This window comes from Bos mutus, chromosome 14 (genome assembly GCF_027580195.1).
Source record: "Bos mutus isolate GX-2022 chromosome 14, NWIPB_WYAK_1.1, whole genome shotgun sequence".
In the NCBI taxonomy this organism is placed as follows: domain Eukaryota; kingdom Metazoa; phylum Chordata; class Mammalia; order Artiodactyla; family Bovidae; genus Bos; species Bos mutus.
The window spans coordinates 65,760,175-65,788,068 of NC_091630.1; the positions used below are offsets into that span (position 1 = coordinate 65,760,175).

The following is a 27,894-nucleotide window of genomic DNA, read 5'->3' on the forward strand; positions in this document are numbered from 1 at the left end:
GATGCTTCTTGGGCAGAAGCATGATTGGCGTCAGCCTCAATGAAGCCCATGTAGAGCGGGAAGGAAGCAGCTTCACACCTGCCCCCAACAGGTGGAGCCATCCGGTCCAGCTTTGCAGGTTCATGTATCAGGGCGGCCAGAGTGACTGGGTGCTGACTTAGGCTGTGCCTTTCATGGCAGACAGCTTCCCCACTCAGCGGGGGACAGGGGACATGGAGCAGAAGGATGAGTGGGAATTTATCTGAAGGGGCAGAGCTGGAGTGTCGGCTAGGTTCTCTGTCTTAGCTTCCTGTGTGGCTGTAACAAGTTACCACAAACTCAGTGGCTTAAGACAACACAAATTCATTAGAAGGCCAGAAGGCTGACACAGGTCTCTCTGGGCCAAGGTCAAGGTGTCAGCAGGGCGAGGTTCCCTTCTATAGGCTCCAGGAAGTGAAGTCGCTCAGTTGTGTCCAACTCTTTGCGAGTCCATGGACTGTAGCCCAGCAGGCTTCTCTGTCCATGGGATTTTCCAGGCAAGAGTACTGGACTGGGTTGCCATTTCCTTCTCCAGGAGATCTTCCCGACCCAAGGATTGAACTCAGGTCTCCCATATTGTAGGCAGACGCTTTACCAACTGAGCCACTAGGGAGGTCCGTAGGCTCCAGGGGTGGATGTTTAATCCTTGCCTTTTCCAGTAAACTTTAATCTCGTTCCTTGGCTCTGGGGGACCATTATTCCGCCCACCATAGTAGCCTTATGCTTTCCATTTTAAAATAAGCTATTAGTGTAAGATATGATTTTTAATGGAAAGGTATGATAATTTCACTAATTTTAAGAATGCTGAAGTTTTTCTTTGAGAGAATTCGAGATATATTTATGTTTAACTTACTAAATTTATAAGTTATTAATTAACTTGGGAATGTTTTGCTTATTAGGATTGAACCTTCTGTGAGCAGGTATTTGAAGTGCTTACTTTTTAAAAAAAGCAAATGCATTAGAGTTTTATTTACTCTAGTTTATTTACTAGAGCAAATGCAGTTTTAAAACATTTAAAAGAATTTTTATTGTCAAAGGGACTTGTTTAGTCTGTTCAATGTTTGAGTTTCTCAAAGAATAATAAAAGGCCCTCTTATTTCATATGAAAATTTACTGGACTTATATTTACTTGAATTTAAACTTTAATGAACACTAGGTCTCCACATTTGTTACTTTTTCAACTACCATTAATTTGTAACCAAGATGCTATAAATAGGTCTATGCACATAAACTCAGGCTGATACTTATTCTAGTCCAGGGTAAGTCTGCGGTCCTAAGTGAGACTTTCAGAAACATTTTGTGAATGTATGTGTGGATTTATTCATTCATTTGGCCCAGGCACTGTCCTAGGTACAAGTAAGATTACAGTATAACAGAAAATATAGTATTAGTCACTGAGTCCTGTCAGACTCTTTGTGACTCCATGGACTGTGGCCCTCCAGGCTCCTCTGTCCATGGACTTCTCCAGGCAAGAATACTGAAGTGGATTGCCATTCCCTTCTCCAGGGGATCTTTCTGACCCAGAGGTCAAACCCGTGTCTCCTGCACTGCAGGAAGATTCTTTACCATCTGAACCACCAGGAAAGCCAAAAAAGTGATACCAGAAGATGAGATTTACTCAGTTGGAGAAAGCTGCAGCTAGGAAATGGCCCTAAGGAGCAATGGATAATTATCAGACAGAGGGGCTGGGAAGAGCACTGTAGGAAGGTAGAATGGCCTGAAAGAAGACTGCATGGCATGCGTAGGGAATGGTGAGATTTTGTGATCCTGTTGGGAGTTTTTAAAAAATTCTAATTATTCTCAGGTGCCTTTTATGTCAATTTCTGATGGAGAGTCAGTGTCAAGATCAGGGCATGCTCTAGAGTAAATGTGTCGAGTAAATCAGTCACCCCCGAGTTAGTCGCCAGAGCAATCACACATAAGTAACGGGGAACACAGTGCAATTCCTAACCTGATTCTCTCGTTGCTCAGGAAATCATAACTGCTAACATTTATTGAGCTCATATTATGTGCTCAGCTCCAGGCACTTTATAAGTATTAGCTCACTTAACCCTCATAGCCATAAGAAATAGGTTTATTATCAACACAGTTGAGGAAATTGACACAGAGAAGGGTTACGTGACAAAAGCCACACTGCATGTGAGTGCCAGGTCCATGATATAAACCTTGCAGAGGCTGTTTCCCCTTTCTGGGATGCTCGTGCCACCATCTTCTGAAGCCAGCTCTCCTCATCTTTCAACATCACTTCCTCAGATGGCCCATTTCCGCCCCGCACCTTGTTATTCTGCACCTTAGTCCCTTCCTTTTTTCCCTTCATAGCACTTATTACAAATTAAATTTGTCCCCTACTTATTTTTTTGTCCCCTACTTGGACAGCAAGGAGATCAAACCAGTCAATCCTAAAGGAAATCAACCCTGAATATTCATTGGAAGGACTGATGCTGAAGCTGAAGCGCCAATACTTTGGCCACCTGATGTGAAGAACTGACTCACTAGAAAAGACCCTGACGCTGGGAAAGATTGAGGGCAGGAGGAGAAGGGGATGACAGAAGATGAGATGGTTGGATGGCATCACCAACTCAATGGACATGAGTTTGAGCAAACTCAAGGAGATGGTGAGGGACAGGGTAGCCTGGTGCACTATGGTCCATGGGGTTACATGGAGTTGGATGTGACTGAGTGACTGAACAACAACTTGTTTTTTTCTTTCCCACTAGAATCTAAATTCCATTAAGATATAGACTCCATCTGTCTTGTTCACCATCTTATGCCCAGTACCTTGCACAGAGTCTATCATGCTCAATAGATGTCTGTTGATGAGTAAATTAATACTGACTTTAAAGTTCATTATTCCCTAAGCATTCTATTTTATGAATAGTAAGTAGGAATATCCCATTTAAGCATAATACTGTATTTATGATTCAGGTTGGTACTCAGCAGCAAGCTTAGTTTTCTGTGTATTCCTAGAAAATTTTACAACAATGTTAAGTTTCTGAGAGAAGGAATATAAGCCTCACTTAGCAAAAGGTAAACATACTCAGTTTGATAAAAAACCAACTTGAATTGACATGCACCAAAAATGCACCAGTGTGTGTTGTTGGAAAAACATTTATTGCAATTCAGTGTCAAAAAAATTTTACAAAAATATGCCACCGTCTGGTACAAACAACTATAAAAAAATCAGTTCGTCATGCAAGAAGAGAGTGCAAATAATTTATACAGAAGGACTCAGTTCACACAATATTAAATAAACATCTCTGCATGTAATTGGTCTAACCTTATACTTTTAGTTAAAATGTTCAATCCCCTATAGCATTTTTCATTAAAAAAGTACTTGAAAGCTTCTAAGCTTAGGATATGGACTTTCACATACACCTCCTCTAGCCAGGATGATTGGCAGTATCGGCAGAATAAAGATGGTGCCAAGTGTTCTCAAGTGCAGAGCACAGCTTGGCGCCTTCTGTTTAACAGCCTTGTATATCATTAATTAAATAAACATTTCTATACTCAAAGACAGAAAAAGTCATGTTCAAACTCCGGAAGTAATGTTGCAGCAGATGGAGTTTCAAGCCGTTCAGAGTTTTGAAGCAGCCATCCATTTTTGGCCAAATGGAGCAGGGCCTGAATTTTGAGAGATCTCTCAGAAAACTTTGTTTGCTGAGTTCAAGGATACTTTGAAAAACGTCTAGCAACAAAGTCATGAATATCCTGGTCCCTTGCTCCTTGCCGCCTCATGGACTACTCCCCCTTTGCTTGTGAGGTTTAGCAGAAAGTGACCTTCCATCGGTAGAAACTCATTGGGTCTCACAGCAGGTACCAGAGGACCAGGAGATGGAAGGGATGGGGCAAATGTACCTCTTAGTCTAAGGAGAGAGGAAACACCTGCTTGGTTACCATCAGAATCTCAGTTTCTAGAAAGCAATCCAAGTGCTCAGCGGTCATCTGTCTCAGGCGCCACCTTTACAATTAAAACCTGAGTACCTAGAGAAAAATGAATTTGTCAACACAGGCTGCTAACTTTACGGCAAGCAGGTTGTACTCACTAGTATGCCGTACCCACAGCAGAGTCAGAGTTCTATAAAAACGTTAAGAGGTTCCTTAACTTCTCCAGGAAGAATCAGGGGCTTCAAATGTTTTTTTAAAAGTTAGCAGCCAGACGCCTAGCCCTGGACCACCAACGTGAAAGTCTTGAGCGGAATCAGCTCTGGTGTCACGTGTGTCCAGCCACAACAAAAGGTGCTGGGGTAGGGGGCACAAAGTCCAGGCTCACAAAGTCCCAAGTTTACACTCAGGACCACTGCTGAGTACCAGCGGGGTTGAGGCATGCCTCCCAAATATTCTGGACCCACTCCCTCATCTGGAAAGGCAGAAGGAATGCCAGACTCCATCATCACTAACCTTCCTCCCAGCACTCAAGTCTAGGAGAGGAGTTTCCTTCCTCTGGAAAACCACGAGACGACTCCTTAACAAAACAGAGAAGAAAGCGTCTACAGAAAACGTGGAGTTGAAAGGAATTACGATCTTGTTTGTTGAAGACATCAAGGGCCCAAGCTATATCAAAGAGCCCCATCTCTGCATTTGCCTAGAGGTTCGGGTGTTTCTGAGGTCTGTTTAAACACTAATAGGATTTTAGGCCAGCATCCAGTCAGAGGGATGGTTCACAGACTCTGAGAGTTGGAAACAGATTAAAACAAAAAAACACAAAAAACAACAGATGTCAACATGGAAAATGATGATAGAGTTTAGTTTAAAAAATTCACACATAAAATTACAGTTAAAAAAATTCACACATAAAATAGTGTTTGCATAGCAAGATGTAATTGCCCTACAGCCTGGCAGAAATATATAAACTCAGGTGCATATTTTATGATAAACATTGTATTGAACACTAAGCATGATATACTGTTGAAATGACTGAACTTCTTGCAAATCACACACTTGTTTAGACAAATCAGATTCCAAGCCCCTTCTCTTCTCCCACATAAAAACAATGGAAACAAGGAGCCTCTGTTAATTGCAAGCTCCCAAACAGTTTTTGAAGAGAGAACTGCAATAAGGTAATCACACTTGTCACATTCTTTCATCGTTGCCAAGTAAAGCCCGTTTTTGCATTGACAGTTCTGCAGTGTAAATCCAGCCCATCTAAAATATCTCCTCTGATCTACTTCAACATAAAATGGATCATGGCTAAACAGAGCTCATCTCACAACTGACCCTTTTCATCTCAAAAGTGGAGATGTTTTCACAGTAGTTTCTGCCGCCATCCTCCCACGTGACTGGTCCATCTGCTCAAAGTAACAGTGTTGAGTCATAATGTGATCTACTTTAAAATGTCTGGATCTTGCTATAAATTGAGTCCTACGTAAGCGTCACATATTCTCCTTTCCTCAAACGCTGTGCCTTCTCAAGAAACTCTAGGATTGTTGATCAGAAATGTTTGCATTGAAACAAATCATTACACTCGCATGCATCAACTTCTACTATCCTGGACAAAAACTCTTTCCTTATCTGGAGGTCCAGATTACTCTCATATGTGACATCAGTTTTGAATCCTCTTTTCCAGAGTTGCGGTGGGATAGGTAGGTACAGCAAAGACAGTAGAGCATTCTATCTTTTCTAGCACTTTCCACTGTCATGTCCCTTCTGGCTTTTTAGGCCAGCAGTTCTGAGACAGAGATTCTTTGTTTTTTGTTTTTTAGGTCAGGTTGTCCTGGGAGGGTTTGCCAAAAGAAATTCTATAGACAATCAGTGCCCAGGGAACAAGCATCTTCTTTTAAATGTTTTGGTTTTACTTATATGAGCGGCTCTGGCCACACTTCAGAGGTACTCTGTGTCACCAGCAGAGATGCTCATACCGCTGTGCTCTTTGTCCACCCACCGCCCCCACCCTTGCACAAACCACAGCATCAAAGACACCCCACTTCTGTTCCTTCCCCTCTCCCTCGCCACCTGCCATTTCCTTCCTTATAATCCTCTTCCAAAGAAAGGGAATCACAAGTATTGGTTTCTTTTTTCTTTTTCCTTAAAAATTTTCCTTGACTCTGTCCACACCACCTCCAGTGATGTCAAAGGAGATGGGGAGAGTTGGGAGTCATGATCTGGGTAAACATTTCAGAAAACTGTAAGCCTGTCCCTTGTGGTAGGGTCGTTTTGCATAGGTGTTCTTGCTGCCTGGGGCCTGCGGTGTGGTCTTGAGCACCTCGGACAGTCCAAGCGACACTGGTTCCCCAGTTTTGTGCTGACAGTCAAAGCAGGCGACATTTCTGGAACTGTCAACCTGAAGGTGCTGAGGAGTCTCGGTTTACTCCATCAGCACGAAGGCGCTGAGAACAAGTTGGGGGGAAGATGTGAAAGGCCATGAACGCCCCAAATTGCCAGAGTCAAAGGTTCCAGAGCCCTCACCGCAACAACAATCTCAGCTCCACTCACATCTTTAAGGAGGCTGAGACCTTGGAGAGAACCTGCCTGAATTAGGGCAGAATGAGCCTTTGACTCCATAGTCTGGACCTGCATTCTCCATGTGATCTTGACTGGGGTGGGCGGGATCCTGTGAGGTGTCACAATGGTTTGTGACCCTCCAAAGCTCAACCTTAAACTAACATGATCTTATTCTTTAATATTTACTTTCCCTCAAAATTAAAATACAATTTACCTTTTTCCTCTTGGGGGGGATGATGATGAAAAAAAGATATTGGGAAACCTATAGGCACAGACCTTGTACAGTGAGAAACATCAACTAGTGGTCAAGCTCTTCTCCAGATACTGGTACTTGGGTTGTGCTTTGAGAGAAGGGCACGAAGGGGCCCCTCATCAGTAGCTGGTCCCTTGGCTTGTTTCTGTACGTTCTTAACCATCTATCCCCATTTCAGGTCACCCCCAATTCAATCCCTAAAAATACACTGTTGCTCAACATACATGTGGACCAAGTTCCTATTTCTGCTTCACTCATTGGCCAAGATCATGGAGGGTGCCCACTTTACATACAAAAAAAAAAGGAAAGTAAATACAATTGCAAAAATATATACTGTTGTAGAAAAGCAAAGTTCTATAAAAGGTAAAAAACAAAAACATTCCCCACTACCCCCCAGGAATATTGACTCCTTAAGTCCTGAGATTTCCTTCTTCCACATATAACTACCTGTTGGTATTTGTCTAGCAGGTTCCCCTGGGGTTGAACTCAAAGTACCTCCATCCACTCCCTGTCTGGCTAGAACACCAGGCTTTATCAACCTCGTAAGAAGCCCTAGCTCAGGTTGACTAAATTTCGGTGCTGGATGTAAAGAAAACTCATCACCCATCAAGAAGAACAGCAGCTGATATGTAAAACCTGTTCTACAAGTCTTTATCAGGCCTCTGGCTCCAAACAGTCCCCAGAGACAGGCTTATCCATCAAGATACCCTAGGAAGCCCAGACAAGCCAAGAGGTTAAACAGGAATAAGAAAATCTTCATGGCTATTGGGTGACTCGTTCCATTTTTCCTGCAGCAGGATTTCCTCTGGGACTGCTTTTAATTGGCCTTATGTTGCACGAAATAAGCTACAACGTGAAAGGGAAAAAGGCATACGTGCTTTGGGGTTTGTTCTCAAAGAGAAGAAACCCCAAAGAGTGTCCCATTCGTCTAAAAGGGAAGCCTGAAGCATGAGGAAGGATGCCTCCAATCTCTCTTCCTGTTTCACTTTTGATGAAGACACAAAACAGACAGAGGCCGTCTACTGGACCATGCGGTTTGTCAGAGCGAGCGTTGCAGCTTTCCGAGGTAGACTATTGTGCGGTGTCTTCGGAAGATAAGGCCCTATCTACACCCATGTGGGTTTAAGATGAGTGGTGCTTCCATTGCCTTTGCCAAACAAACCCCAAATCAAAACCCAAAGCCCAGGGGTTTCTCACATGTAGTTTTTCTTCTTAATTTTTTTTCTCCCCAACAAATTTTCACATTGTAAACAAAGAGCGTTCTATTTTGTATTCGAGTTTTGCCCTCTCTTCCACAACTCTAGGGAACTATCAAGGAGTTGCAGTGAACTTCAAGAGAATTCCATTTTCACCGATGAAATAGAATTCCTGCCTTATAGTCTTGCTGGCAAATTGTTAGGAAAAAAAGTTTATTTACAGGATTTCTGTTTTCCATACCAATTCTAATGAGAAGTCCATATGCTTAAACTTCCAGCCAGCAGCTGTATGTCTCCCCTCCAGTGTCCCTTATCTCAGAAGTTTTGAGCCAATGTTTAACATGTACACTATTTACAAATGAAGTGTCCAAACTCTGGATTCCCAACCATCCAATCATCAGGGGAACCCTTCTGAAGTGCTGTCATGTGCTGGGATTCAGAACTTGAACAAGTTGATAAAGTCCTGGGGTGAAAGTGAAATGGAACAGCTCTCTGGGTTATTGGCTGTGCACGGGTGATCGGTGCCCTGGAAAGGAACATCATGGTTAGGTGGGCATTCTCCCCAGCATCCCATTGGCTTGTGGTACCCTGAGGAATTGCTGCTGCCACTGTTCAGTCACTCAGTCGTGTCTGACTCTTTCGCAACCCCATGGACTATAGCCCATCAGGCTCCTTTGTCCATGGGATCCTCCAGGCAAGAATACAGGAGTGGGTTGCCATTTCCTTCTCCAGGGGATCTTTCTGACCCAGGGATCGAACTCATGTCTCCTGCATTGGCAGGTGGGTTCTCTACCACTGAGCCCCCAGGGAAGTCCTATCCTAAGGCATTGCCCAACCCCAAAACAACATTCCTCTGTCAAGAACACCCTATGTTATGCAAAACTAAAGAGTGCTGTGTGTGTGTGTGTGTGTGTATGTGTGTGTACCTGTGCACAGAGAGATGGGGGAGTCTGGGGGTACTGCAGGGAAAGTTGGCACAATGGGGTAAAGGAAGTGAAAGTCTTTGCAAGTTTCTCTCCCCAGGGCCTGCGTCAGTCTCGCCTTCACCTTCACCTGGGGGCTACAATAGTGGAAGGGCAGGGAAGCATTTGGCAACATGGTGCGGGTGTCACTGGCTCTTAGGGGCTGGGCTTGGGGGTGTGGCCACCCTCTGAGACACATACCTTCCAGGAAAGAATGTGGCAGTGTCTGCAGAGCTGAAGGGTGTCTCCATACTGCTCTTTGCGTGGGTAGCATCGTGCAAGTTTAAAATACATCTTCTTCCAATCCAGCTGTCCTTTGTCGGACAAGATTAATCGCTTGCGGATCTAAGTATCAAACACATAAAAGTTGTTCTGAAAAGTTCTGCTCCTGCCCCCTTTCCCCACCTTTTTCATCTATACCCTGATGATAGCCAGGGAAAGAGTAGCAGAGAGATAAAAATGTCGCTTCTGATCTCTACCCAGTGAAAGAAACAATAGCTTTTAACCAGTCTTTAAAAGAAACAGGTGGCTGGTGACATCTTCTGGTGTTGAAAGTTTAGGTGATCTCCATAAACAACTTCAATCTTTTCTCTGCTACAGACTTGAGTGATTATTTCCAGGGAGATGCGGTGACTGTTTGGCACAGTGGCTCTATTTTATATCTAAATATTAGTGGCTTCGTGAACAGACCCTGTTGAACTCACACTTCTATATAAAGAAGTTGGGGGAAAAAAAAATCTGAGGCAGTGTGTGGAGGGGAAAAAGGCCTAGAACTGGTGTCCAAAGACCCAAATTCAAATCCAAGGCCATTTTCCTCACCTGGAGAGCACGCCACTAATTTGGATATGTCATTTAGCCACTTGTGGCTTCAGTCCCTCCGTCTGTTTAAAGTGGGCATAATATGCTCAGTCACTTAGTCGTATCCGACTCGCTGCAACCCCATGGACTTGCAGCCCGCCAGGCTCCTGTCTGTGGGATTTCCCAGAGAATACTGGAGTGGGGTTGCCATTTCCAACTCCAGGGCTGCCTTTCCCTGGCTTATCAGCATAACATGAAATAATCAGGAAAATCCTTTAGCTGTAAAATGTCATAAAAATGTAAGTTATTTTGTTATAGAAAAGAAGGGCTATTGCCAATTTATGAATTGTTTTCAGAGCAAGCTGTAAAATGGGAACGGGCTAAAAATATAAGTTTTTTTTTTCCTTCTTGAATTACATAAAAGAAATCTCACAAGTATTATTTAGAAACTCCTCGGACTGCTTTCTAGTCAAACTAGGGAGCACCCCAGGGTGGGTTTGAGAAAGATGCCAAGGAAGCTTGGCAGGGTGGCAGGCAGAGTGGGAGAGAAGGAAGGAACGACCGCTGGGCCATACCAACCTGCCGCTCGGAGAAGTGGTACTGGCAGAGCTTCTTCCATAAGAGCCGGTCCTCGCTGAGCACGTGCAGGTCGGGGGCCACCTGGCCCAGGCTGACCAGGTCTCGCCCGTCGCTCAGCCTTTGCATGATATTCAGTTGTAAGCACAAAGGCAGGTCTGTGAAGGTGAGGCCCTTGAAGGCAGGCTGCAAGGAGAAGGACGGTGTTAAGTTACAGGGCGGAGAGCAGCCAGGCACCAGACGACACCCTCCAAGGATGCAGCTGTCCCCTTGCCCTCCAGCCTCAAGCTGGTTTATTGATCAGAGCAGCCATTCTCCCTGCCCTGAGTACAAGACAGGACCCATGACCGAGATGCACAAAGAACAGCCTGGAGCAGCTCCGGCCAATGGTGCCAGAGAAATTTTCCTAAGTTGCACAAAACTTTATGCTTAAAAAAAAGTAGTTGACATACACTATCCTGTTAGTTTCAGGTGAACTACAGAGTGATTTGATATTTACATATGTTATGAAATGACCATCTAGTAAGTCTAGTAACTGTGTGTCCCCATATAAAGCTATTACAACATGATTGACCATATTCCTTATACTACAGCCCCAGTGGCTCATTTGTTTTATAACTGGAGGCTTGTACCTCTTAATTTCCTTCACTGATTTACACTTTTACTGTGAAGTGCTAAGTTGCTTCAGTTGCTTTGCAACTCTAAGGACTATAGCTCACCAGGCTCTTCTGTCCATGAGATTCTCAAGGCAAGAATACTGGAGTGGGTTGCCATACCCTTCTCCAGGGATGCAACCTGATCTCTAATATCTCCTGCATTGGCAGCTGGGTTCATTACCACTAGCACTGCCTGGAAAGATTCTCCTAATAGCAAGAGTTGGATTCCTGTGCTTTTCTCAATTACAATAGTCCTGAAGGACTCACTACCCTGGCAGGGCACCCCCCAGCCTCAGATCTCATGGCCTGCCTCCTTGTGACCACCGATCCTCCAAAACAGGCTTTCTCACTGGCCCCCAAACACTGCACACAAGGCTGTCGCTCTGTCCAGGCCTCTGCTCGTCTATAAGTGACTCTTCTCAGATCAAGTTCAAACTTGTGCATGCCAAGTCGCTTCAGTCGTGTCCAATTCTTTGCGACCCTATAGACTGTAGCCCACTAGGCTCCTCTGTCCATGGGGATTCTCTGGGCAAGAATACTGAAGTAGGTTGCCATGCTCTCCTCCTCCAGGGGACCTTCCCAACCCAGGGATCAAACCTGTGTCTCTTAAGTCTACCTGCATTGGCAGTTTTGTTTTTTTTTTTTAACCAGTAGCCCACCTGGGAAGCCCCTGTTCAAACTCACCTCCTCTGAAAACTGCTTTTGTGTCTCCCTCAAGTCTTAGGCACTGCATCTTCCTAGAATTCCTATGATCTCTTTCAGACACCACTGTCTTTTTTGGCTGCACCAAGGGGCATGCATGATCTTAGTTTCCTGACCAGGGATGGAACCCAAGCCCCCTACACTGGGAATGTGGAGTCTTAACCACTGGAACACCAAGGAAATCCCATCTTTCAGACCCCGTCTCCAAAAAAAAGCTTAATGGAAAATTCCTGCTAGGATATAAGCTCCACAGAGGCAGAAATTTTTGTGTTTTTTCATTGCTATGTCTAGAAGATTCTAGAAGTGTGTTAGCATATAGTAGGCACTCAATAAATATTTGTGGAATGATGAAAATAAAATAATTAAACAGGTAAAAACAACCACAACAGAAAGACTCTGTACTTGTGTGTGTGTGTGTGTGTGTGTGTGTATACATGTATGCACACTTTCAGAAGGGCTGGTCAAGAATCTTTCAGCCTAAAGATCCATCTGTTCAGGCATCTCTATTGAACCTTAGGCTCCATGGAACATTTTGAAAACTACTTATCTGTGGAGAACACACTGGCAATTAATTGTGAGCTTCTCCAGAAGCTTCTTCTATTATATCCTTGCATTTATATTTAAGTCCTTTATTGTTTAAATTTGGATGAGCTTGTGTTAGCCTATCCAGACCTAGATCCTTGAAGCCAACCAAGGTCTAAGCTTGTAACGCCTGCAGACTAGTCTAGCATAAAAACCCTCTTCTGGCGCTAGAGTTGCTGCAGGGTGAGAGACCCAGAAACATAAGCAAATCATTGGAGAACAAAGGTTAAATGCCACCAAGGAGACAAGCACCAAGTGCTATGGGAACTATCTGTACAGAAGATACTCAGTAGTACTTGTTGCTATTTCTTGAACAGCAACTAGCTTCTGCCATCTGGATAAGAAGTCAGCACAAATCGCTCGAGACCAAGACTGTGGTTCTGTGTCCTTCCCATGCTAGTCCTGGGTGAGCTCTTGAACTTGAAATAGTGACATTTTTAGCTCAGTGTTCTATCACCTCTGGAGGTCACAAGAGGGGAAAAACACACACACACACACAAACAGGATGAGGAAACCTTTCCTTAGCTCAGGGGAAAATATCCTGGGAATGGGTATTGAGTCCCTCCTTGAAATTTTAGCTAACTAAACTCTGTACGAGGCATGTCAAGGCTGGAACACATAGGATTCCAAGGGGACACACAGTGTCAGCGATCCCCGCCTCTTCACCCTGCCGTGTCTTTGCAAAGCAGGACAGGCGTGTAGAGGGAAGGTGGGCAGTCACAGGGTGCCTTGGGACAGTGGATGATGGAGAAGAACAGGAGGTGGCGTGGGAGGACCATGGGATGGAGAAGCAGCAGATCGAGATCCCGTGGGAAATCTGGGTCTCAATTTCTGTACGTCTGGTAAAGAAACTGCCTGCAATGCAGGAGACACAGGTTCAATCCCTGGGTGGGGAAGATCCCCTGGAGAAGGGAATAGCAACCCACTCCATGGCCTGGAGAATTCCATGGACGGAGGAGCCTGGCAGGCTATATAGTCCACGGGGTTGCAAAGGGTTGGACACGACTGAGCAACTAACACTTCCTTTCATACTTCCTTCGTGTCCAAAATGAGCAGGCTTAGAAGTCTCTGAGGATCCCCTCCAGCTCCAACCATCTCAGACTTGGAGTAGCATCAGCCTCCTAACCCATCAGAAGTGTCTCTGACTTGATAATTTATACTGTTCAGGCTGCTGGGCTGAACTTTCAACTGTTTGCAGAATTCAGGACTTTGCTGGATTGCAGAAGGTCCTAGACCCATTTGTCATTTATCATCTGTGGCTGATCATATGAGCCAATAAAACTGCCATGAGATTTTCTTTTTGTTTCCAGCACTTCAAAGCATCTACTTTTTTGGTTAAAACTCCCAGGCCAATTATTACATGAACTCCTATTAAAGTCCACTTGGCAAATTCACTCTCAAATTTTCAAACCTGAACTTTTCCAAAATCCTTGCCCAGACCCCATGCTGAGCCTTTACTCCTGATAAATGATTAACTGCTTGTGTACCTTCTTCTATTTGAATATAAACATATTAAAGAAAAAGAAGTCACTCTTGCTCCCCCTATCAAGTATTTGGCTAAAAATCCTTTTATATTCACCCTGCCTTCCCTGCCCCACTACGCTTCCAAACTCTGTCTTGCTCACAGCACACTGTGATTCTGTGATTCCCCCCTGCGACCCCCAGCCCCAAGCCAGTTCTCTTCATTTTTCTCCCTTTTATTATTTATTATATTAATTATTTTGCCAATAAAAATTGGCTCCATAGAATGAGATAGGAAATTCTGAAAGAAAACAAGATTATGTGCTGGGGAGATACTGATAGAACTTTGGCAAACAGAAAACAATGACTGTAAATGTCACCTTAACATTTTCATGTAATAACATACTTCTCTTTGGTCCAAACTGTTAAAAAGTTTTAAAATACAGTCCACATTGAAGTAATTAAGTCCCTTGGGCTTCCCTGGTGGCTCAGATGGTAAAGATTCTGCCTGCAACACAGGAGACCTGGGTTTGATCCCTGAGTCAGGAAAAGCCTCTGGAGAAGGGAATGGCAACCCACTCCAATATTCTTGCCTGGGAACTACATGAACAGAGGAGCCTGGTGGGTTACAGTCCTTGGGGCCACAGAGTCGGACACAACTGAGCAACTAAATTTTTTTCTGCCCACCCTCACTTTCTCTCTCTCTCTCTCTGTCCATTTTTCTTTCCTCTGAAGACGTGGGCATTTCTGTGAAAAGCACTTCAGAGCTCCATGGGTTCCCAGCACTGCTATCAAAATAATGTAGCTCAGAGCCATGGAGGGTTAGGAAGGAGGGCCTGAGGGAGCAGAGACTGATGGGTATCTTAAGCTTCTGCAGACAGGCCTGGGTTCAGCCCACATCTTATTGGTGGGGAGGCCCCGGCCAGATTATTCTTAACCGCTCAGTCTGATTTTTCTCATGAGACAATGTCTGGAAGTACTGAGCACAGCGGCCAGTTAATATTAATTTTATAATCACCCCTCCTTACAATTAGGCTTCCCTGGTGGCTCAGACGGTAAAGCGTCTGCCTGCAATGCAGGAGACCCGGGTTCGATTCCTGGGTTGGGAAGATCCCCTGGAGAAGGAAATGGCAATCTACTCCAGCACTCTTGCCTGGAAAATCCCATGGATGGAGGAGCCTGATAGGCTACAGTCCATGGGGTTGCAAAGAGTTGGACACGACTGAGCGACTTCACTTTCACTTTGCTTACAATTAGTCACTAGACGAGTTAATTAATACATTAGAGGACTTTGAAGAGTGCCACAGAGTGAGCCCCTCATAACAATAATAATAGCTGACGCATTTACAATACTACATGTCAGGCTCTGCTCTAAGTGCTTTCTATGTATTAACTTATTAAATCTCATACCAGGACTATGAGATAGGCATGATTGCTCCTATTTCCCAAATGAGAAAAGTGAGGCACAGAGATGTTGAATATCTTTCCTCAGATCTTGCAGTTGGTAAATTTTCATCCTCATCTGTATACAGGGCAGTATTTCATGACTGTATTCCTCTGAACACTGAGCAAGTTCTTTAGGTAGGTGTAGGGAGGACAGTTGCCTTCAGTCACTCATTCATTCAACTAATGTCTACTGACTGCCATCTGCTTTGGTCCAGGGACAGGAAACAGAGCAGGGAACTAGAGGTACTGTCCTTTCTTTGTGGAGTTTATAAGCCAGTGGATGAATATATGTATCAGATAATTTCAGTTCATCATAGCGGCTCTGAGGACAGTAAGATGACAGAGGCTTCAAAAGACTGGATGGTCAGAAGAAGCAGCTATCTTCAAAGTCCCAAGGTAGGACCAAGCTGAGAATAGCTTGGCCTGGCTGGGGTGCCATGAGCAGAGGGGAGACTGAGATGAATTTCAGGGTCTGATCCATCCTGTGTGAGATTTCATCGGATTTAAAAGGTTTGCAAAAAGCTGAATCACTGAATACATAGTTGGAAGAAAGCTGGATTGAAAAAATTTTGGAAACCACTGATGCTAAAAAGCTTTGCCATTTTAGGAATAAGAAGCTCAGGGTTCTGACCTCAGCTCTGGCCTGACTGCTGTGTTACTTGGGAAAATCACTGGGCTTCTCTGATCCCTCCTCGCCCCTCACTCCATGAAGGGTAAAGCAACTACAATGGGTACCTCCCATGAGAGTCTGTAGATAAACTAAGGAGGGCTTTAGGGAGAGCAGACACATGAAAGTTGGCAGATGTGGCCAAAGGAGGGGGCAGCTCCTGTGAGGGACAGAGAGAACAGAGGCAAGTTCTGGGCAAGCGGGACCGTCTAAACGGGTGTTCCAAGTTATTGGAGGGAAGATGCCCTTGAGATTAATGGGATTTGCTCATTTATATAATTGACTAGGTATCACTGGTATCTATGTAGTGTGTGTGTGTACGTGTGTAGTGTAGCCTATGTAATTCTAAGGAAGTCATAGAACTCTGAGGTTTCTAATTATTCCCTCTGTTTCTGAGTTAAAAAAAAACCCAAGACACAGAGAGGTTATTAACTATAAAGTCAAGGACACTGAATTTTGCAAGCTTCATACAGTGAAACACTTAAAAGAGGTCAAAGAAGTTTTTTTTTTTTTTTTATGTTTCATTCTCAAGAGACGAGGCAGAACCTAACTTATCAGGCTGGATCCCAGAACCACTTAAAACAGCCATGGTGAGTGATTAGATAAGTCAGCCAAGTGCTACGTGAGCGGCCTAAGTGTGTCTGTCCATTAGGGAGCCTTGAGAGATTACACCAACATCTTTCTCACATTTTTCGTGTGTCTTGGTCCTTCTGCTCACTCTCAAGAAGACAAGAGCAAGGGGGCCAGCTTATGTTTTACAAGACAGAAGAAACTACTGGTAGTAATTTAGCTGGAAATGTGGGGGGTTTGGTTGATTTGTGTGCCTTGAGTGAGACTTGCCCATCTCTTTCCCCACCTGTATGTTTACAGTCTTTACTCAAAGGCTTCCTTTCCTTCCAGTTAATAACTGGAACTAGAGTTTTAAAAGGCTGGTACCATCAGTTCTCCAAGCCACCGCCGTCATAGCTTCTTTGTATTCCAGGCAGCATCTTAAAGCTATAAACGAACTTGTACTTTAAGAGGAAACGGGCAGAAATCTCCAGATCCCACTGAAGATTTCAGTGGTATAGCCAACATCTGATCCAAAGGTCAAGTTTCCAGTTTTTCCCACCTTTCCATTGGTTGTCATCCTCCATGGGCTTTGATCCTGCTCTGCCAAGTTCTTCCCACCCTCCCTTTATCAGAAAGTCCCCAGCCCACCCTCAGCACCCAAGATACAGTACCCGAGCAGAGCCATCTAGGCTCTTCCATCACCAGAGCGGGTTTAAAGTCCTGGTGAGGCTGCCCAGCATCTCGACAGAGGAACTGACTGCAGAGGGGCCTTTCCTGCTGGGAGGAAGCTGGGGGGGTCCCTGCTTACCCTGGTGATTTGGATGTTATTCAGCTGCTGCTGCCAGTGCAGGATCGTCTCCATCCGATACACCCACATGTTGATGTTCCCCACCAGCACAGACTTGCCGACTCTTTGGACCAGGGTACATAAGGATGTGTAGAGGGTCTGCAGGAGCTCCCTTATTAGTCTAATGTTTTGCTGGTCTTCAAGGACTTGAGTGTGGGGAGAAAAACAGTAGGAAGAGTTTATGAGACTAGAACACTCCATAATTTTACAAGTGGTCCTTTCTTCTGCTCTATTGTGCTCGTGTTACCGGGTACACTCCCAGGGGATATGGTCTTCTTTCTCACTGGTGTTTATTCTACACTTGCCTAAGCTTCTGCACTCGAGGGTATGGGGTAGAGTTTCCATTATCTAGGTCCCTCTTTGTTCTCTTCTCTCCATTTTCCACAAAGACTGTTTCTCTTTTCACTGGTCCCGCCAGCACCATGGGCTCACCTGATCTGAAAGCAGTGTCTCTTGCCCAGCAGTGATGTGTCTTTCAGATGATCAGTGGTAGAAGCATGGGTCTAGGGGTCAGGAACTTGGATTCCCATCCAGTCTGGCTGCCTCTTTGTGTGATTGTGGATAAACCACTCTTTCTCTCATGTATACAATGAGTCAGTTGAGCCAGAGACGTCCAGTTTTTTCTAGCTCAGAGAGTCTGTGAATCTATCCTGCCTTGCACCCTGCTCACTTTTCTAGGAATGTGGAATCTAGAGGTTTGGTAGCCAAGGTTGGGACGTGTGCCTCCACTGAGAAGCCTGAGAGGCAGAGAGCAGGACAAATGGATGATTCCAATACGACAGGATGGTCATCGTCCCATCCTTTGTCATGCGCACGAATGGCCCTCCTTTCTCAACTGGAATCTGGCACCCATGAAATGCATCTGGAGTCATTCATTTCCATCCACTCACATTCCCTTAAATCCAGTGACATGTCCACTGCATTGGAAAATCCATCTGCCCAGCCCCAGGCCTATAAAAGGGGGTGAGAGAGTGGGAAAGAGCTCACCTTTCAGTACCACTTTTTCCAAAATGTTCATGAAGTTCTTCTGGGCAATGCCACTCAGGGATGTGAGCTGTGACTTCGCTATCAGTTCCAACAGCTGTGGATAAAAATAGAAGTTGCCAGGCTTAGACTACAGAGATATTTTTCTCCTCTAATCTTCACTTTTGAGTCACGTGACACATAGATATGGATTGACGGGGAGAGATAAATGGCAGACAGGGCCACAATGCAATAAAAAGCAGATGCTCTGAGTGAAAGACAAATGGGGGTAATCTAAAACCTCGGCATCAGGTTGAATATTTAATTGCTTTTTTTCTTTTAAATATAAAGAGCTTGGCATCAGTCAGGGCTAATTCATTCTACTTGTCCTACTTCAACAAGTGAAGCTGAGGTTTTCCAAGGGGAACAAAACCTCCCATGACCCGTGATGTTGGAGTTCTATATAATCACTCCCAGAGGGAGTTCTACCCGGACTTGAACTTCTCCCCACGGGCTGGGACTGCTCTCAAGGCACCAAAAAGCTCAAGTTCAGCAGTGATGTGCACTTTTCAAGGAAGTGACAATTCTTATCCAGATATCTCCTGCTTATGCAGTGCTCAATAAACATGTCCATTAATTAGAATCTTTCATCACGCTTAACTCTCTGTAGAAAGATGCCAATGCATGACTGAATCCCTTTGCTGTCCCCCTGAAACTATCACAATATTGTTAACTGGCTATGTGTGTGCATGTGTGCTAAGTTGCTTCAGTCGGGTCTGACTCTTTGGTGACTCTATGCACTGTAGCCCACCAGGCTCCTCTGTTGACGGGATGCTCCAGGCAGGAATACTGGAGTGGGTTGTCATGCCCTTTTCCAGGGGATCATCCTGACCTAGGGATTAAACACACATCTCCTGTGGCTCTTGCATTGCAAGCAGATTCTTTACCACTGAGCTACTGGAGAAGCCCCGTAATTGGCTATACTCCAATATAAAATGAAAAAAACAATATAAGATATAGTAAAATTCTAATAAAAACTTGTAGAGTGAAAAAAAGAAAGAAGCTAATAACAGGAAAAGAGACCTTCAGGAATATATAGTGTATACATATCTTTCTACCTAGAGGTTAGGATCCTTGTAGTTCTTAAAATTATGTGCAAGTCTTGTTTTGACTAATTATTAGCTCTGTGACTCTGGGAAACTTCCTGAATTTCTTAGTGCCCCAAGTTTCTTCATCTGTACTTGTAATACTAGAGTCTTCAAGATTGGTGAGTGTTAAATGAGGAAACACACATAAAGCCATTAGCAGAGCACTTGGCATAAATTAGGTAGAAAATAGAGGTTGGTTGGTTTATTGTGGGAGTATGGTCCATTCCCCCCACCCATGTTATCACTAAACAAAAAGAAATAAAGATAATAATTTAAGTTGGTGCACCCTTAGCATAATCATTCTTTTTCCCTCAAAAGTAAAATTCTTACAGATACAGCAAGATTTTTCTTTAATCAAAAATGTTGTCATTGAAAAAAATGAAAATTTAGACTGAAATGGGGTCTTAGTGATCATACAGTTCAACCCAGTTAACAAATGAGCAAAATGAGGCCCAAGAGACTAAACTTCACCAACTACACCACAAAGAGTGAAAGGGATCAGCAGGATCTTCTTAACACACTTCATGCTTTCACAGTTATTGAACAAAAGAGGTTGATATAAACAGAAAGTAATTAACTGCACCCGGAACCCCACCAGGCAAAGGAAAACTGACTAGTCTCACAGCCAGTCAATTAGATGTAGAGAACCAAGATTCCCCTTTATGTTAAAGCTTGAGTCTCTGCTCCTAGGAAACTTTTCAAAGAAGTTTCATCTCCTGGGCCAGGCCCCAGCCCAACTTCACTTCAGGTCAGTAATCACCAAATATGACACTGTACTGGGTACTGGAATCCAGGCTGAGGGAACTAGCAAAGTGACATTTAAAAAATTGGGCTGTAGAGAAGAATTGAAACTTTTGGATCAAAGCCCCAGGCAGTTCAAAGAACCTCTGTTTCCAAGGCATTTGTTTAAAAAGTTTTGTCCCCATGAAGCTCCTTAGGAGCCTGTTGAACCACGCACAGACTTTTAATTTCCTGAAAATAATTTTGCTCGAAGTTAAAAATATGCTCGGGCCACCTGATGCTAAGAGCCAACTCATTGGAAAAGACCCTGATCATGGGAAAGACTGAAGGTAAAAGGAGAGGAGGGTGGCAGAGGATGAGATGGTTGGATGGCATCACTGACTCAACGGACATGAACTTGGGTGAACTCCAGGAGGTGGTGAGGGAGGCCTGGTGTGCTGTAGTCCATGGGGTCATAAAGAGTCAGACACGACTTGGTGACTGAACAACAACAACAAGATCCCCAATCCTTCCCTGCCTGGCTTAGGTATCTCTCACACATGCTGGGAGAGATGCCGTCTTTGGGCTGGGGAGGATGGTGAAGAAAGGATGGTTTGCTAAGATCAGTACTGGGGATCCAAGGTTGGATGTCAGGAACTGACCAAATGCCCATGAGGAGAGGAAAGAAGTCAACACATCAGCAGAGGCCATGTCCCCGGGGGGGTGACCAGACTGGATGTCCTCTGCATGTCCAGCTCAGCTCTGTCACCAGCCAACACGTGACAGTCGAGAGAGGGGTGAAAAATGGCACAAAGGACTGGCCAAACTTTTCGTTTATCTCCCTGACCAACAACAAGATCCAGAAGGCCAAGACCACAGCCTATTAATACCCTGAGCCTCACATGACCAGCACAAAGCAAGATGAAAGAAAACAACAGTCTTGAGGTGGCTCTGGGAAGGGCAGTCGGCTGTGAGCCATGACTCATCACGGGGTAGGAGGTGGGGTAGGCAGAACTCTGCCTGAAATCCATCCAAAAGCCCCATTCCATGTGACTGCCATCTCACGAGGGCGTCAGCTTCAATCTTGTCTAAAATTGCACCAATCCCAAGAACACAAAAATTCTCAAGGCTATGACTGTGCATTTGAGGGGAAACAAGAAAAACCCTTTAGCCTGACTGAGATGATCTTTGACTAAGGAAGAGCAGCAAGACAGAGTAGCAAAAACCAGTCAATTGGCAGAAGAATAACATGTCAACCACCCTCTGTTTATTCCTGTGTCAAAAGAAAGTCCTTCCTTTCACCGCCAGGCAGCCTCGGGGTCACGAGAGAACCCTGGAACAGGAGGAGACCGGACGCTCTAGCTGGGTGACCTTTGCAGCTGTCAATCACTTAGCAAGTGTTTCTGTGTGTCAATTCTGTTCTAATGTTGTGGTAGGTGACATGGATTAAGACACATGATCCCTAGACTCAGGGAGGTTACCGTGTAGTCTGTGATGTAAGTCATTTTACTTTCCAGAACCTCAGTTTCTTCATTTCTGAAGTGGACATTAAAAAAAAAAAAGGCTACCTGGGACTTCCCTGGTGGCCCAGCGGTTAAGAATCTGCCTGCCAATGTAGCGGACACGGGTTCGATCCCTGGTTCAGGAAGATCCCACATGCCTCAGAGCAACTAAGCCCATGTGCCACAACTACTGAAGCCCGGGAGCCTAGAGCCTGTGCTCTGCAACAAGGGAAGCTACTGCAGTGAGAAGCCTGCAGACTGCAACTAGAGAGCAGCCCCACTTTCCGCAACTAGAGAAAGCGTGTATGCAGCAATGAAGACCCAGTGCAACCAAAAGTAAATAAACAACTTAAAAAAAAAGACTACCTACTTCACAGGCTGTAATGAGAGTTACGTGAGATCAGTATATAGAAACCAAATACAGGGTATCATTACAATAAGGTATTATTTCTTTCCCTTCCAAATCCCAATCTTTTAGTGAAGTTTTAAGTTGATATCAAGGGTTATCATTTCCATAAAGCTTTTTCTGTAAAGGGCTAGATAGTAAGTATTTTTGCCTTTGAGAGCCATAAAGTCTCTATTGCAACTACTTAACTCAGCAATGGTAGTACAAAAGCAGCCCAGGACAGTATGTATATGAACAGGTGTGGCTGTGTTCCAATAAAACTTTATTTATAAAAACAGACATGGGGGGCAGATTCAGCTCTTGGGCTACAGTCTGTCAATTTCTGATAGAGTATAGAATTTGATATATATATTTATCACAGAGTTCAAGAGTGAGGGCTCTAGAGCCAAACTGCCGGCCTCCATTTCCCTAGCTTTAAAATGTACACAGTAACAGTACCTGCTTTAGAATTGTTGTGAAGATTAAATGCATCCATAAAGCACTTAGAACAATGCCTGATACCAAAAATATACTCAATAAATTACTATCATTTGTTTCTTATCATAGCACAGAGAATATTACTAGGTAAAATTATTGCCAGGGAAGGCGTAGTGAATTAGTAGGGTAAAGTACAGCTGGTTTAAAGACTTTTAGAATTGTTGTATTTCAACTTTATATATTGTCAACCAAATGCTTAAATTCTTTCAAATTCTCATATTCCTTTCTGTCATTTTTATTATAGTTCTGATACATTTAATAGCTTCTTGTCTGATGATAAAAGTTAACGTTGATACATTCTATGACTCACCTAGGTGCATCTACCATGAAGTCTCATTTTGTAAACACTAACAGGTGGTTGCCAAATGCCAGTGACTGTGCTCACTACTTTACATGTGTGATCTTATTTCACCTTCAATGGCAACCCAACGAAGTGGGTTCTCCACTAGTCAAAAGAGGACTGTGGCCCGGAGAAACTATGCAACTCATCTAAAGACATACAGCTGTAGCAAGTGGAGGAGCCAGGACTTGGGTCCAGATATGTCTAACAGAGAACATATTTATTTATTTATTTATTTTAACTTTTTGGCTATGCCAGGTGGCATGTGGGAATCTTAGTTCCCCAACCAGGGACTGAACCTGTGCCTCTTGCAGTGGAAGCGCTGAGTCTTAACCACTGGACTGCCAGGGAAGTCCTGAGAACAGGTTTTTCTGATAGTTTAAGGGCTTCAGTTTCTCAAGGCTAATCAAATTTGCATCTAGGGCCAAACTTTAAAAATAGTAGTAATATCATGTATTGCTATGTTCTAGGAAACAGAGTCTGAAAACCTTATATCAATATTACCCTGTGATAGGTAATCAGCTTGTAACATTAAGGAAGAAATAATATCCAGAAAGGGTTAATAAAATGTTTGTGTGTGTGTGTGTGTGAGTTGCTCTGTCATGTTCGACTCTTTATGACCCCACGGACAGTAGCCCGCCAGGCTTCTCCATCCATGTGATTCTCCAGGCAAGAATACTGGAGTGGGTTGCCACGTCCTTCTTGAAACAACACATTTGTGTGTGTGTTAGTTGCTCAGTCGTGATGAGGCAATGTGTGTGTGTGAGAAAGTTGCTCAGTTGTGTCTGACTCTTTGTGACCCCATGGATTATACAGTCCATGGAATTCTCCAGGCAAGAATACTGGAGTGGGTAGCCTTTCCCTTCTCCAGGGGATCTTCCCAACCCAGGAATCAAACCGGATTCTCCTGCATTGCAGGTGGATTCTTTACCAACTGAGCTATCAGGGAAGCCAATAGCTTTAGGTAAATCACGTAGGTCTTTCCACATCAGTATAATTCTACAGATCCAGAACCAGTACTGTATGAAACTGGTAGCAAGGAGGACAGAATTGATTAATTTTACTTGTGTCAAGGGAGCTGTGTGCCTAGGGGTGTAGAGCTGTATCTAGCAATTTATTTACCAAGATGACTTAGCCAGTTGGATTCTTTGCCTCTGGCCACAAGAGAAAAAGAAGAGGAAAACGGACTATTTGCAAATGGCTGTTTGTTTTCTGCTGGGCAAATTTTAGTCCAGGTGCCAGTAATTTGTGGCTGTGTTTAAAGAGAGGCGGGGGCGTGGTGGGGGTGAGAAGAGGGTTCTAATTCCAGGCTATCATTACTGTGGGACTGCCTGGGGATCCAGTAGGATCCTTAGTGACTAGCTGTGCAGTAACAGGACCGGTTCTGGGCTCCCGGAGGAAGGGCTGGTGGTCACCGCGTGCCGAAACCACATCCTGCCCTTCGGCTTTGACTCATGCTACTCTTAGACACACTGAGAAGAAAAATCTAGTTGCAAGCAACATCCTACAGCCAATCTCGGAACGGATGCCAACCACAGCTTGAAGGGGTGTGTGGAAGATGAATGGGCAGAAAAGAGACTGCCCTCGTATCTCACTTTGCCTGCAGAAAAAGTAGGTTTCTATTGTCTCTTCCGTTTGGTTCATCACAGCATTCAGACTTTTTTTTTTAGCATTCAGACTTTTAAAAATAAATTTGCTTGAGTCACTTCTCTGCTCGAAACCCTCAAATGCCTTCCCTTGGCCCTTAGAAAAAAAACTAGCCTCCTGACCATGACTAGCTAGGTCCTCCCTGACCTGGTCTTCACTCCCTGTCCAGCCTCATTGCACCCAGTCCTTCCCCAGCTGACTCCGCTCTGGCTCCACAGCCCGCCTCTGGTTCCCCGAACCACCTTCTAGCTTATTCCCACCTCTCAGGCTTTGTCCCGGGCACATCTTCATGGGAAGCTCCATTCAGGTTTCGGTTTCAATGTTGCCTGCTGAGAGCTCAGAGAGCCCTTTCTGGACTCTCCTAGATCTTACTATGGTTTCATTGTTCTTCATCATTTCATTTGTACATGTCTGAAATGATCTTGTTTACTTGCTTGCTGACTGTCTAATTGGAATAGAAACCTCAAGACAGAAAGGGTTGTTTTGTTTACCACTCTACCCCACCCCAACCTGCTGGAGAAGACTCCTGAGCATCCCTTGGATGGCAAGGAGATCAAACCAGTCAATCCTAAAGAAAATCAACCCTGAATATTCATTGGAAGGACTGATACTGAAGTTCCAAAACTTTGCCACCTGATATGAAGAGTTGACTCATTGGAAAAGACCTTAATGCTAGGAAGGATTGAGGGCAAAAGGAGAAGAGGGCAACAGAGGATGAGACGGTTGGATGGCATCACTGACTCAATGGACATGAGTTTGAGCAAATGCATGGAGATAGTGAAGGACAGGGAAGCCTGGGGTGCTATAGTTCATCGGGTCACAGGAAGTTGGACACGACTTAGTGACTGAACAACAACAACTAACCCCACCTGGCACATGGCAGGCACTCAACTGTATATATATTTAACACATCTGTCTTTAGACTCAAGGAGTAGTATAGCTCGAGGGGCCCTGGATAACAGTTTATGCATATTCCCTCCTGCTTTAGAAAAGGGGGCTCAGGGGGGGTCAAATGACATGATCAACAGTAGATGGTATGGACTGTCAGGCTGGTATTCATATGGGGTCTTTTCCCAGACTGATACATCACTTTTAATGCAAACACATCATTAACACTTACCAGGAAGGCAAGCAGCTGAGATTTAAAGGAATACCAGGCAACTGGGGCTTCAGAAGCACAAACAGAAAGAGCAGCTACTTGCCTTGTTGGTTCGAGGTTAGCTATGCAGCATGCATACCCAAACATACTCTGTCTTGCATAGAATATTGTTAAAAATGTAATTCATCCCTAAATTTCTCTTTTCCCTATGACAGTAGGCTCTGAGGTTTAAAGGACATTCATGTCCAGTTAGAAAACATGCCAAAGGATTCTCAAAGGTAGGAAAAAACTTTAAGAAGCTTGGAGAAGCCCCTGCCCTTTCTCCCATGCTCAGTACCCAAGCTGGGTGCCCATAGGAAAATTATGTCTTCTGCAATAAACCTTTGGTTATATCAGGCAATACCTCTGTGTACTTGCAAGACCCTTATTTATTCAATGGACAACCTAGATTAGAACCTGGAAAGTTTTGTCCTGACTTTGAGCCTGAACACTGACAGGTTGGAAGAGGGAGCATTTTGGCTACATTAATAATCTCCAGGCATGTCAAGATTGGGTAAATATTATTTGCAAGTGAAACATCTCTCTAACTGAGGGCCAAGTTTATACAAATCAATTGTATTCTCAGCCGAGAGCAACTTGCCTCTCTGTCTTCTATCCATCCCAGAAAATTCTGAACTTAGAGTGATGCCCTGTTTCCTGTATTGACCTGAGCACCTCTGTTTGCCACAATGAGTCTGCTGAAATCAGGCTCCCTGTCTACGCAGCCTCTTTACCCCAACCCTAGCATTGAACCAGGCTCATTGTCACACTGCCCTTGACTCTCCTTTTCTCTTTTTCCCATCTCCAGTTTGGGGCTCGTGCCATTTGTCTCTGCAAAGCCTTCTACTGTCTCTCCACCTGGCCAAATCCTGGCCTTCCTTCAAGGAAGGAGACTCTCAGGTTCAACCTCTTCCAAGAATCCACCTCCAGTGTTTCTCCATCTCCAAAGTGGGATGCAAAAGAAAATCAGGTAGGAAAATCATAAAAAAGTCAATCTCTATATTTTATTTCATCTTTAATTTCTATTTTCATATATTTTCTAATGCCTAATTACCACCCTAAAGATGACAATAGTTATAGCAGCAATGGATGTACTGGGCACTGTTCAAAGGCATTTCAAGGGATTAAATTCAGTTTAATTTTGTAGCAATAGGATAGTAGGTACCATTATTAGCACCTTTTAGAGGTATATGGGGCTTCCCATGTGGCTCAGCGGATAAAGAATCCACCTGCAATGCAGGAGATGCAGGAGACGTGGGTTCACTCCCTGGGTTGGGAAAATCCCCAGGAGGAAGGCATGGCAATCCACTCCAGTATTCTTGCCAGGAGAATCCCATGAACAGAGGAGCTTGGTGGGCTATAGTCCACAGGGGAGCAGAGAATTGGACATGACTGAAGCAACTGAGCACGCATGTATGCGTCTGTGTATGATTTACAAGTGAATTTATGAATATATATAAATTGAGAATACGTGCACTGTCAGTTGTCCGTGGTCAAAAACACCACTATTCTGGTCTTCCAGCCTTCCTCCATTTTTGGGGGCGCCCCCACTTCGGTGGGTACCCCCTACTTCTGCAAGTATTCTGTTACTTTTGTCATTGTGTGGGCACCCCCACTTCTTCAGGTAGCCCCCTACTTCTGCATGTACTCATCCAATTCCGTGGTCATACCCTCAAGGCCTGTGAGTGTCCCCCACTTCTTAGGGCACCTAGAAATTGCACGATCTCCTTGCCTAAATGCTTAGGATGACTGAGAAAGCTAGGAATCCTGAGATGCAGCACTGCTTGGTAAAATCGCCAGCACCCTAATCAGCAGTCACCTTAAGCTTAGCTCGGGACCCTCAGTGCTAATACCCTACGGGTGGATTCTCCCAGTTCCCAACCACTTCTGCCCTCATTTTCAAATGGGCTTAGGGCTCTGCTCCTTTGATTTTATTGCCATTGGGAGGGCTGGCCTCCTTCCCTCCATCTCGGTTTCTCAGTCTCGAAGGAAGAAGACACCACCAGTTTTAAGACCCAGGGGGCAGGACTCGAACTTTAAGCAAAGGAAGGCTGTGCACCACCAGATTAATCCAAGGTCACTTGGGCAGAGGGACCCGGTGCAGGGCCCAGCTGCCCGCACACATCATGACCCATCAGGGGCTTGGCAACAGCACGCCCTTTAATTGAAGGCATTGGGTTTAAATTTGAGTCATTATCGTGCCATATTTCAGCCTTTCGTTTGCCAAACCGCCGGTCAACTTAAACTAAAACATGTTTTTGGAAAAAGATTTTTAGGGGGTGGTAAGAAGTCAGTAACTTGCTGGAAACATTCAAATGGACTTAGGGCTGTAATGCAGAAAAAAATAAAAATGTGCATCGGTTTAGGTTGTGGATGTTCTCTATGGCAGAGGAGCGGAG

The 27,894-nt window shown here is 44.4% G+C and overlaps 1 protein-coding gene and 1 non-coding gene across 2 annotated transcripts in view; one reads left to right on the plus strand and one right to left on the minus strand.

Moving 5' to 3' along the window:
- Window positions 1-3,110: 3,110 nt before the first annotated feature.
- The window catches only part of FBXO32 (F-box protein 32), a 37,697-nt gene continuing 12,913 nt past the window's right edge, over window positions 3,111-27,894 (minus strand). The window contains exons 5-9 of the mRNA XM_005891966.3: window positions 18,142-18,235; window positions 17,116-17,300; window positions 10,245-10,427; window positions 9,069-9,212; window positions 3,111-8,431 (exon numbers count right to left, since the gene is read on the minus strand). Coding sequence (XP_005892028.1) covers window positions 8,342-8,431; window positions 9,069-9,212; window positions 10,245-10,427; window positions 17,116-17,300; window positions 18,142-18,235 — 696 coding nt within the window. The 3' untranslated portion in view covers window positions 3,111-8,341. The remainder of the gene's footprint in view (window positions 8,432-9,068; window positions 9,213-10,244; window positions 10,428-17,115; window positions 17,301-18,141; window positions 18,236-27,894) is intronic.
- On the plus strand, window positions 14,680-14,751 carry TRNAC-GCA (transfer RNA cysteine (anticodon GCA)). Its single transcript has one exon. It is a non-coding gene; the product is annotated as a tRNA-Cys (tRNA).